The 13038-nt window shown below is 35.2% G+C and overlaps 1 protein-coding gene across 1 annotated transcript in view; it reads left to right on the top strand.

Moving 5' to 3' along the window:
- LOC140158432 (uncharacterized) overlaps window positions 1–13038 on the top strand; it is a 66864-nt gene that overhangs the window by 15578 nt on the left and 38248 nt on the right. The window contains exons 2-6 of the mRNA XM_072181522.1: window positions 5860–6118; window positions 6808–6866; window positions 10475–10591; window positions 11900–12019; window positions 12374–12484. Coding sequence (XP_072037623.1) covers window positions 5860–6118; window positions 6808–6866; window positions 10475–10591; window positions 11900–12019; window positions 12374–12484 — 666 coding nt within the window. The remainder of the gene's footprint in view (window positions 1–5859; window positions 6119–6807; window positions 6867–10474; window positions 10592–11899; window positions 12020–12373; window positions 12485–13038) is intronic.

Genomic DNA, 13038 nt, shown 5'->3' with positions numbered 1-13038 from the left:
CAGTCCATTCAATCAAATGTTGTCATCAACCTATTTGATCGCAGGGCATTGTTATGTGTGTGAGACGAACTGTCGCGGTTGATTGCAATCAAACAAACGATGTCTTATGTATTACTTTGTTCCGTGATGAAAATCGTGATGTTTTATTCAATCACTCTTGAAAAATATATTTCTTTTGTAGGCCTATTACTTTGTTTTGTGATGAAAATCGTGATGTTTTATTTCATCACGCTTTAAAACAAACGATTTCTCATGTATTACTTTGTTTCGTGATGACAATGTTGATGTTTTATTTCGAAAAATTGATTTCTTATGTATTACTTTGTTTCGGGATGAAAATCGTGATGTTTTATTTCATCATCACGCTCTAAAACAAACGATTTCTTATGCATTATATTTGTTTTGTGATGAAAATCGTGATGTTTTATTTCATCACGCTCTAAACAATAATTATAGTTACATGCATTTCAAGAAAAAATCTTATTAAAACGGTAGGCCCTATGTTGTTTAGAAAAATGTAGAAAGTGATGATGATGATGATGTCAATGATGATGATGATGATGATGATGATGATGATGATGATGATGATGATGATGATGTCTCCAAAAGTGTCCCGGTTTGTTTTTCTTGCCCTAAATCGTGCGTATCTATTATTAATAAGGCACTTCAATAATCAATAATCAGTCCCGTGACGGCCTCCACTAACTAGATACTAACTTGGGTTTATGGGCGCTGATATTTCATGTTCACTGTCACTTATTTATCAGAAAAGTGCGACCCTTTGTCAATCACCTACAGTACCCAATTTCGGCATACTATATAAAGAAACTCATCATGATGATTGCCAGAGAATACCTAAAATGTAGCTTGTACCGTTTTTTTGTGGCATCCTTCAGAAGTGAGCGGTCCGATACCAATATTTTCGGTCAAATCTCCATTCAATTAACACGGGGAGTTGGCTAGCTATGCCTTGCCCTCACTCATATTTTACAAAAGTGCGACTATTTCTGAACATCTAACCTAGCTGTAATTTTAGGTCATGTTAGAAAAATATATTTGCTAGAAGTTTGGAGAATACCTTAGATATTGACTGGTTATTTTTCACACAGTGATGTTAACCAGGCAAGTGCCCATTCTTACAACGTACATCATTTGTAGGGGTCACGCGTCAATGGTGAGAGCACTGTGTATTGTGTATAGGAAAACGGACAGTAACTGCAGTATGTAGATCGATTCAACAACCATTCATACATATCACATGTTTTATTGTCCTATTATCATGCGAATCGCCCCGTGGTAGGACAGAACTAAAAATGAGAAAAATATTGGTAACATCTTGGTTTGATAAAAAAAAAATCATAATAGCACTGGATGATTAAAATTGTGTTATCCTTGATTAATGACAATAAAATTATTGTTTAATAAAATATTGCAAAATAAGTTGGTCATTTGATTTCGAACTCGAGTCTCCGGATTAGGAGTTCAATGCCTTAACCATTACACCACGAGACTCGGCTGCGAAATAGCGTGTCGATGTACAATATTTATTATATGAATTGATGTGTCGTGTGAAAAGAACAAAAGAATTGTGAAAAACTTGATTTTTTGGCGAATGGGGTTCGGAATTTGTATGTACGGTATTTCAGAAATTGCTAGGGTATAATTGGAAGTGAATCTGAAAAAGTAGTGTGAAGGTGATAACCAGGTAGACCTGTAGCAGTGTCTAAAAATTCTGGATCAGTATGATTTGCAACTAATTTTCGCTATGAAATACCGCGTGAAATGGAAGCAAAAATATTTGTTTATTACGAACAATGATTGACTGTAGGATTGGTGGCCCTTTTTGAATTAATGAGTTGTCAAGATATTACACCTGGGACTGTAAATAACATTTAGCATGGTTTTAGATACATTTTGTACCCAGGGAAAAGTAACATCGAACAAAAGAAGTCAAGTGTTTTAATGTTAGCTGTAAATATAGTCTCGCGGGAGCATCTGTTATTAGTCTTCTTTATCAGTCTTTTTTTTACAAACTTGCTGGTCACGGCTACCGCGTGACTCTAATATTGGGACAATTGCAACAAATGAGGTGTCATAATGCGCAGATATAAATTCTGCTTCGACTGCATAATCCGAATTTGGCATACAATTAACCATTTAGGAATAATGGTCATTAATTTTTAGTAGATGTTTATGAAGCTATGCTCAATTGCATATATAGCTACAAGCTTCCACACGGACAAAATCCTTCGATATATATTATGACCTTTTACCATTATTAGGTCATGTTCGATCTAAACACTTGCAGGGTGTGTAAAAAATCAGATTTTCGATTTTTCTGATTAAGCGAATCACTGATAGTGTCTTTAACCGTTTTAAAACAAATGATTGTCCGAAATTCTAATTAGCCATCTTCCTAATACGGTTTGGATCATTAGTTTGCTTTCTTAGAATATTCATTAGTCTCACATTTATAATTGAAATACTGCTCTAAAAATAGAATTTCACCTGATGAATGAAGTCGTTTTAAATACTAGAGGCTTTTTGAACCACGAGTAAATTGCATTATTGTTAAATGGGGTGTGCATAGAAATATCTGACAACGTTGCTGTGGATACCGCGTCCTTAGAAACTCCTAAGGCCAAACAAACAATATTGTTATGGTTACGATAGTAGATTTTAACATTAGCACGATTAGCAAAAGCTAAGGGAGCTAGATTGTTATGTGAAATGGGGAGGAGTCGATGCCAATGTTGGACAAAAACATGGATTATTAATTATGATCGATTAAGTTTCATGTTTTGTAGTCCACAATACATGCATGTAAAACACAATACATTTTCATTTATACAAACGAATGAATATGTATTTCAAAAGCACAATTACAATTTCAACTTATTGTTTTAATCATCGGGAAAGAGAAACAACCTACAAATTTGCTTGATTATTGTTGCGTTTATCTTAATCGAGTGTAAGCGCAAATAAAGCTTGAGATATAATATTTAAAAAAATGGATTTGTATATTTTCATTTCACCGTCATTTCACCATGGTTTATTATACCATCAATTATAATCAATTGTCTTTCAGCATTTTTTCCAAACCCTTCAAAACGCTTATAGACTGCCTGGTCCGCGTATTTAATACATTAAACCTAATCATAACCCTAAACCCTAACCCTATAAGGGTTGGTGGTATTGCGGTCCATTTATATGGCTGCAAAAAGAAATTATGCCTCGCTTGCAATTTATCGTAGGCCTACAAGGTATCGCACAGTGTCATCGCCCCGATATCTTAATGGCAGAAATCGCCATGGTAGGTTGAATCCACCGCCATGCATGGCCATTTTGTTCCGACCTGTTTAATAGTTTTGAGACGCATAATGGGCCGAAGGACATCTGACTAAGGCTACTGACAATAGCCCGGTGACTGACCTCGCTGTGTGTGAGTGAGCATGGTACGCCATAGGTCACTGCTTTTAGACTACCTCCACGATTGGCCTATACACTGCGCTATAGTTCGGCACATTATAAAATCAGAATTATTGTCAGTTTTTGAGTTCAAGACGCAAGCTTCTTTCTCAAGACGCAAGCTAACGACTATTATATCTGTTCAACACGTATATTCAAGTGCAAGGAACCACATCTGGCTTCTTTAGACGACATCATAGACATTTACGGGAGATATTCATCATTTTCTAACCCGGTATCCAAAGATTTTCGTCTGAATATCAAAATCGTGCATAGCACATTCACGTGTATCGATCCCGGGTATTTATTTTAGTATCTCTGCTGTACCAAGTAATTATTAGCCAGGCGATGTCGGTGTGTATCGTGATCCAGGATCGTGGCCGAAATGCTCGTTTCATTCCAACTGATGTATGATGGAAATTAGGTTGTCTCTTTTGAGTAATGTCATTTTAACTGGGTTAAATTCTTAACGCAGACTAATTGGTATTTTTGAACATCAAATTGATCATTTTATTATAATTTATTATTTGAGTTATTGAGTAATTTCATTTGAATAATTCAAATTTTCTAATTGGTATTGTTGAACAGCATTATTTTATATGTATATAAATTATCCTTAAATAATAATAAAAATGTCAACCATACATCATCGCTTTAACCACCACATTAGAAGCAATAACGTAATGGAGACCAGTGGAGAGACTTTTTGTCCGGGAGGGGGGCAAAAAATTATCTAGTGAACATTTGTTTGACCCAATTTTACCGGGATATTTGCGTGCTCAAGCGCGCATAAATATTCAGTTTCATACTATTTAAGGGATCTAGAATGAGCGTTTATGGCGTTTCGACAGTATTTTTTGTGGGACATGAGAGCACCTCAGACGTATCGAATTGCATTCTAAATACGAAGCATGTCTTTCTGATATCAAATAATTTTCATTTTTGAAATTCACGATATAATACAAATTTTATGACAAATTATTAAAATTTGATATTTTTCAAATTTTGATATATAACAGTCCTCGAAATAAATTTTATAAATCTAATGATATATTCTTAAAGTGTATGTACCTGGGAGGAAAAGCCGACGATCAATTGAAAATTTTGACCTTTTATATTGAAGATATGGATTTTTTTCCCCAAAAGACCTATTTTTTTGGGTGTTTTGGGAAAAAATCCATATCTTCAATACGAAAGGTCAAAATATTCAATTGATCGTCGGCTTTTCATCCCACCTACATACACTTTAAGTATAAATCATCAGATTTATAAAGTTTACTTCAAGTACTGTTAAATATCAAAATATCAATTTTAATGATTTGCCATAAAATGTGTATTACATTGCGAATTTCAAAAATCAAAATTATTTGATATCAGAAGGACATTCTTCGTATTCAGAATGCAATTCGATATGTCTGATGTGCTCTAATGTCCCACAATAAATACTGTCCAAACGTTCATACCCCTTCCCTTAAAGTGAAAATTGATCCACATTGGGTTCATTTTGGGCGGAGCTCGCGAAAATATGCAACTTTGCACTATTTTATACATAAATCAAAGTGTTTACCGAACGTCATATTTTAAATTTTTTAAATTAGTGCTAAGTACAAGGAATATCTTTGTGTTGTCGGGGGGGGCAATAGTGCTGGTTCAGGCACGACACTGAATGTTACATAACAAGGACATACCAAGAACACCTGAATGGAAAGTACTTAACGTGCTTCACATGTTAGGTTGTTATTAATGATATTTCGTATAACAGCGGCGCGGCGGTCAGATGAAAAGGCTTATTCGTTGGGTGTTTTCCGCAAAAGTAGATCATACTCTATATGTATCAATAAGCAAGCACATGTTATCATAAAAAAATCAATAATAATTGATGCATTATACCGAGGAGATGCAAGAAACGGAAAGAAAACGCTGATGTGTAACTTGCATGTACCAACAACACTGCCATTAGTCTAGACTTCTCCCCATTGTGCATACTCTGGCTATAATTACATTTAAGCATAAAACTCTGATTTGTATCAATTTGTGCTCATTTGATAGATTTTCACATCTGATCTTTTCAGTCACCGTACTCCCTCTGTTTGTTAGCTTCCCAAGTGATTTACGTATACTTTGCTTTTACTGTCACTAATTATATAAACTTTTTATAACCATTTACTAGTATTTTGATGTAATACATCAGCACAATTTCGAGTTCAACTGAATGCGTTCATCATGATTAATAACATATTTTTATTTATCAAAAACCGACTATGGCATAGTCTAAGAAAAACACGTTTTATTAATGCCCCAAAGCTAGATAAACGGAATATCTTGGTATCATACCAGAATACAACTAATTACTTACTTACCATATGTTTTTTTTTCTCTTTATGATTACAGTTACCATCCGAACCAAGCAATCTGATTTTAATTTTCGAGGCTTCCTATTACAAGCTCGTCACGCCGAAAACACGCCACCGTATAATAGAGAACCAGTGCAGATTTTAGGCACATGGAGTACATCAAATTCGTTATCAAAACTGTTAGATTGCGTGGGAAATACGAGTAACTCAGTAACGCACGCTAGCAAGGATTATCAGAGCAGTGTTAGTTTTACATGGCATGTGCCCGATAAGTATATTGGAAACATTAAATTTGTGTAAGTATTGATCTTTCCTCTTAACACCTATCAATTTGTAAAATGCTGTATCCATAGAACTGTATATAAGATAGAGCTCCATGTCGCGTCCTAAATATACACCTGATTCTGGATAAGTTCAGAATTACTGGCAGCCAAGCCAATGCATCCAAATAGATATTCTTGGTTTGTTTACTGATGGTGTACTATAGCAAAAGCTACAAAGCACTTTATGTATTGTAATTTACACAAAAGTAAATCTTATCCAAAAATTAATGTTGTTTGAAATTGAACTGGTCAATGATACAATTTCTGATTTCAGCATAATACTAACACTAACACAATCAACAAACCTAAAGCCAACTCTAATCATTAGTTGAACGATTTTTTTTCAACATAATAATAACAATAAGTTATTACGACTTAAAATATGCTTATTGTGAATTTGATATAAGATTTCGGCTCATATAGGGCATATGAAATACATCGTAGTTATAGTAAATAAAAAGGTTGTATATTATGGTGTTGAATTTGTATAAACAGATTGATCACAAATACACGGTAATAGGTGGAATTTCTTAATGATAACAATACAAAATAATGATAAAATCCTTTGAAATTGTATTATTATGACAATATTAACCAACCGTCAAACATAAAATAAACACCCATAAAGGATTTACTTTAAATCGTTTAATTTTCTATCCCAGTGCAACAGTAGTTCGTGATTTCTGGACGTGGTGGACGACAGAATCGACGTCACTTTCAAGTAAGTGATAATTTGCAAAACGTTGTTTTTTAAACCCCATCTACCCCATTATAGCTTGATCAACTCGTAATCGGCTTGCCTTATAATATCGCGGATTAATAATATCAATATATTTTATTTCGAGAATTGTCTTGTGACATATCGCCAGAAGTATGCACGAATTTATAGTTTAAGTCCTATACACTTTGTCTACTTTATTTAACATGCACAATATACAGGCTGAGTCAAAAAGAAGTAAACTCATGTTTGAGGGGCTGTAACTCAAGATCTGTAAGGAATCTGCTAAAAATGAAAACACCACTGGAAAGAGCAAATTCTACACGTATAAAAAAAAAAAAAAGGATTGTTGCAATTGCTCACAGCAAACTCAAGTTATACTCATTTGAATACAACCACCCATTTTTGTAGCTGCACACGGTTTCACTTCCCAAGTAGGGGCCTACCCCTATATTGATTGGTAAGGCGCGATATTCAAATGCAAATAAATTTCTGAGGCAGGTGTGGTAATTCCTACATGTTAAAGGGCTCTTTTTAACATGTTCAATATGAATTTTACCTCATTGCACTACATTATAATAAAACGGACCAAATGACAACATGGCACCACAATTTACCGCACTCCAATTTCCTATAGCTAACCGGGTTTCATGTAAGGGAGCAGAATATAAGAATGTGAACAAGCTCAATGTGCATGGGACACTAAGGAACATACAGCCGGAAGCTTCAGGCAGACCACGAACTGCTAGATCACAAGTGAACATTGTTAGAGTTAGACATGCGTTACAGCAAGACCAGCTCAATCCTTTACCCAACATTCCCCAATCAAGCTTCTGCCGGATCGTTCGTAAAGACTTGAATTGGTAGCCCTACAAAAGTTGTCTTTTCAACAATAAATCCTGTTAGCACTTTGCTGATTCGTCGAAATTGAAATGGATGAAATTCAATCAGACGTGTGCAGCTACAAAAATGGGTGGTTGTATTCAAATGAGTATAACTTTAGTTTGCTGTAAGCAATTGCAACAATTCTTTTTTTATTTAGACGTGTAGAATTTGCTCTTTCCAGTGGTATTTTTATTTTTAGCAGATTCCTTGCAGATCTCGAGTTACAGCCCCTCAAACATGAGTTTACTTCTTTTTGACTCAGCCTGTATACCAGATAGGTCATTCTTAACGTGGGTCTATTTTTCGGCAGAGTGGTAAAAGCCTAACAATTCCCGCCAATGGCGATTACGAGCTGATCAAACTATATGCTTAGTTAGGAACAATCGCGGTGCACGAGAAGTAAATTCTTTCGATCAACATTAACTCAATAACAACATGCATGAAATGTTAAAATATGTTGATAATGCATGATGTGAAGTTTTAGTGGACGCATTCTGGATAATACGTAGTCTATTATAGCATAGACCGGCTATCATTATAGTATATAGTGGCGTTTCATTATTATCTCCTTATTATGATAGTATAGAGGTTATATACACATGGGGAGAAATAGATTACGTAACGCATTGTTCCTTTGATGCCGATTTGATTTGCCGACATGCTATTAAAAAAAGTGGTACCATTGTTTGGAACAAAATGTTTCTGCCTTTCGATTAGCCGTATAAGTAGTGATGTAACAGGATTAATAACCATAATATATTCTATAGAATTTTCACGTCATTCTGATCACTTTCACCTTTACGATTGGTGTCTTTGAAAAGAGCGGTATCGTAGTCAATCTATCATTGCACCCGGGCATTGCACATATACACGTACAGGATGAAAGCACCCTGCTTATGTGCGGAACAAAACATTCAAAAATAGTGTAAACCAATTGCTATGGTAATTAATCCTGTTACGTCACTACTTCTATTGTGAGTTTGTAACTGACCGGCAGCATAGTTTAAAACGCGTTACACAGCATGTAAATATTGAGTTGCCCATTATCCACGCACGCAAAAGTTTTATGTATTAAAGGCGGTGTCAAAAGTTTTTGTGCGGCTAATATGAATAAAATGAATGAACTTAATAGGACCTAACGTCGCGTCAATAGGTTGACGATACAGTTCAATACGCCCAATGTATGAATTCAAACACCTAATAATAAAGTCGCCTCATTGTATAACTATAGGTGCCAAACACACGAATTCATGAATATTGATTGGCAACATTTTCCTATGTCGGCGCTCACATCGGACACAATAAATGAATAAAAGCTTCAGTCCATTGGTTTGTATAGTTCTCTAATTGAAATGATTCTTGAATCAAAATATACCTTAGCAACAAAGTTGCAATATTTACCGCTGTATTCCAGGTTGTAGGTGTATCTAAGGAGAATTCCAATTATATTTATGACCCAATTAATTATTAATTACAACAGAGTGGTCATTTATTAAAAATTTAAATTACATTTTGAAACCGATAGTAACGACATGTGAGAGATGTGCAGATATTGCCATCTCAATCTTAAAATTAATATTGTTTCATAATTGTTACCAAAGGAGTGTGTATTCCGTTATATGTATAAATTTGAATATGACATTAACAAGGTTTTTCCTCTCAATACAGAATTTCTTGTTCTGTTCAAGATGTTGTTTTACTATTGGAAATAGTACATTTAATTTAATAAACGACCTTGAATAGGAATACCATCCATCCTCGTATTTACCATCATGTCTAGCCTAATTATGCTCAGTATTTGATTGGTTTTCCTGATTAATTTGAACCTAGGGATTAATATCAGTTTAGAAAATGTTTGCACTATTAATCCTCAAGATTGCTAAAATATCGAAACTTTCTAATAAGTTAGACATGATAATAAACTCAACCCAGAAAGTATCGAAACGATTATATAGATGGTCAGATATATCAGGAACTGAAATATATAGCAAAAAAAAAGCAGCTTTCTCCTGCGCATTTTGATACCTCTTTTGTTGCTCTATGATATCATTTGGTCGAGTTATGGGCGCTTGAGTGGCTTCAAGTCGGATTTTGAAAGTTGCACTAAGCTCCTATTCAAACCAAATGCGTTCGTCGTGCACACACACACCCCCACACACACAAAATCAAGACAAAGGACACCGATGTGCTATGTTTACTTAACCATGAAGTTGACTTTATTTTACTCCTTCGACTTCCAACTTCAATACTTCAATACTTGCTACCCTTTACTTATCTCTGACTTATCTCATGAACTCTTTCTGCTGACATCTCAATATTTGGTGTGCCCACCATCACTGTCTATCACTGCCTGGATTCGTCACAGTACAATGCATTGAATAGGAGCTAAGTGCAACTTTCAAAATCCGACTTGCAGCCACTCAAGCGCCCATAACTCGACCAAATGATATCGTAGAGCAACAAAAGAGGTATCAAAATGCGCAGGAGAAACCTGCGCATTATATACATTAATTAAGTTTTTGCTATATATTCCAGTTCCCGATATATCTGACCATCTATAATCGTTTCGATACTTTATGGATTGAGTTTACTTTGAGTGGTAGTCTTGATTATCATGATTATTTTGCAAGTATTTTCCGGCAAAAAGTGAACCGCTCATCGCTATTCGCTAGTGACGTGACAATTATTTTAGCTAAATCTACGATTCTTCAATCTTCCAATTTCAGTGAGGGATCCGTGTATATCGAGTCCATGTCCATCCGATTCAACATGTACACGTACTATTGAAGGCAAGTTCATATGCCTGTGTAGAGATGGGTCCACCACAACCACGGAATGCAGAGGTGAGAGCGAAAAACGCAAAGTCACAAATAACCTGACAAAAATACAAACTACATTTCAATATACAGATTCACTGAATTAATTTTCGGCCTATTTGTACTCATTTGGGCGTATTCTAATCAAAGATTAGACGTACATATCTAATGGAGAAATACGATCCTATAATTTTGGAATCTGTTTTACGGCATCTGCATGCAATTTGTTTTTATTTGAAAGTGTTAATCCCGTGTAAAATATCTGGTATATTGTTATTTTTTGTTGGCGGACAATCTGTTATTGTCAGCATTGTACCAGCTGACATCCACATACAAAGGCCGTCTTAAAGGTGTGGTCTTCGTGCTGCATGGGTGTGTTCGTAGCTGTTATTTCTTGTTTTCATTAGTGCTTTGTTTTGTTTGCATGGCAACCAATTTATTATCTCATTACTCATGTAAAACTCATAACCATTACTTCCGTACGCGAGTAATATTAATTTATTGTAATATTTATGTCAAGTTAATAATAGCTCAGTATTTTATTGAACATGGTCTTAAACCTTTTCAAAGATGATGCTATCTAAATAATGTTTGCCAAAAGCGATTTTTATATCAATTAAAAAAACCCCAAAATATGTCAACCTTTAATATACATATACGGTTATATGCTGACTAAAAATACATGACTGGGGTCATTTTGGAGCAAGGGTGCCCAGAATGATTTTAAGCACAAATGTCAAATTCAAATTTACTTCCCAACCTATGTTAATGTTAGTTCAGCAATCCTGTAATTTTGCGCTAGGCAACGCGATTATGTTTTCCCAATCATGTAGTAGTCAAAAAGCAACTAACCCCCCTTAAATAATGGTCATTATTCAAGACGGGGCTGTTGTATTACAAATCTGTAAAATGCGTTGGAAGCAGAATTTATTTCTGCGCATTTTGACACCTCATTTGATACGATAGCCCAGAAAACAATAAAACACCGGTCAATTCAATGTAGTAAGGTCCAGATTTGGAAGTTGCACTTACATACAATACAAAAACACTCAGATATCATTACACAGATTTCCTTCCATTATACTGAATAAGAAATCAATACAATTTACTGCAACTTTCAAATTGTGGTTTTAAATGTACGCTGTGACGTCAATATGTAGTCAATTGCTACAAATGAGGTGTCAAAATGTGCAGAAATAAATTCTGCTTCCAACACATTTTACAGATTTGTAATACAATCGCCCGTGTTTGAATAATGGTCATTATTTAAGGGGGGGAGGGGGTTAGTTACTTTTTTTGAGATGTTTATTTACCGATAATAATCTCTTTCTGTAGTGATGGATCCATGTTTGTCAAACCCGTGTCCAGTCGAAGCTACATGTACAAGAGTAACCGGTGGACTGCATACATGTCTCTGTCCTGATGGAAGTGCAACAATTGGCACTTCATGTACAAGTACGTGTGAAATAATTAGCATTTATCTCTACTTTTCTACAGCTTCTGCATTTCATAATATAGTAAAGAAGATTTTGCTGCCATGTGTTTGCTCTCCTCATCAACCCTGCCGAATACCAAAGTTTGCACCACTGCCTCTTACCATTTTTTATTTGACAATTTCTATTTGTCTGCCAATTAATATAGTATATTTTTTTAAAGAAAATCTGTTTTATAAATAAATTTTATTTAATCCATAATCTCTTCTTTTACCATAATTATCATTCACCAATTACCTCTTCTCCTTTCATTATGTTTTATATATCTCTTATATATAAACCTGTTCATAAAAATATATTCTTTCATTAACCACAGTTGTGTGTAACTCGAACCCGTGTTTAAATGGAGGCCAATGCCTAGGATCAGACGACGGTTACACATGCCAATGTCGTAATGGCTTCACTGGAACACGATGTCAGCAACAAGGTAAGAAAAGTCCATCTATAAATCAGTTCTTTTACTTTAGTTAAAGTGTATAAAAAGTTTGTCTTCATATGCCCGGAGGTTGGAATCCTCAGTTGATTCAAGAGTCACGAGCTCAAAATTGAGCAGGAGAACCTAAAACTTCAGATTCGAATCTCGTACTCTACTTGAACTGTCAGTTTTGAGCGTATCGGACAGATCAGGGGCGGATCCAGGAATTTTTTATATAGGGGGCGCCTTTTGGTCGATGACGAAAAAATGGTGTTAAGGGGGTTACCCCCTCGAAAACTCAACGGTTTTGGCCCATTGTTTGCTGGTCATGGCCGAATTTGTTCATTTTTTAAAATTTCTTTCATATTTTGTATTTTTAAGTTAGGCCGGCGCCTTTTGCTAGTCAAAAAATAGAGGGGGCGCGCGCCGGCTGTGCCCCCCCCCCCTAAATCCGCCCCTGCAGATAAATGAAGCTCGGGAAATGAAGGTCATATAGGTTTGAATCTGGGATAGTCGACCATTTGTTGTAAAATTGCAACTGAAAATTAATAAGTTAACACAGGTGT

Source organism: Amphiura filiformis, chromosome 8 (genome assembly GCF_039555335.1).
Source record: "Amphiura filiformis chromosome 8, Afil_fr2py, whole genome shotgun sequence".
Lineage (NCBI taxonomy): Eukaryota > Metazoa > Echinodermata > Ophiuroidea > Amphilepidida > Amphiuridae > Amphiura > Amphiura filiformis.
This window is presented reverse-complemented; position numbering and strand designations above follow the sequence as displayed.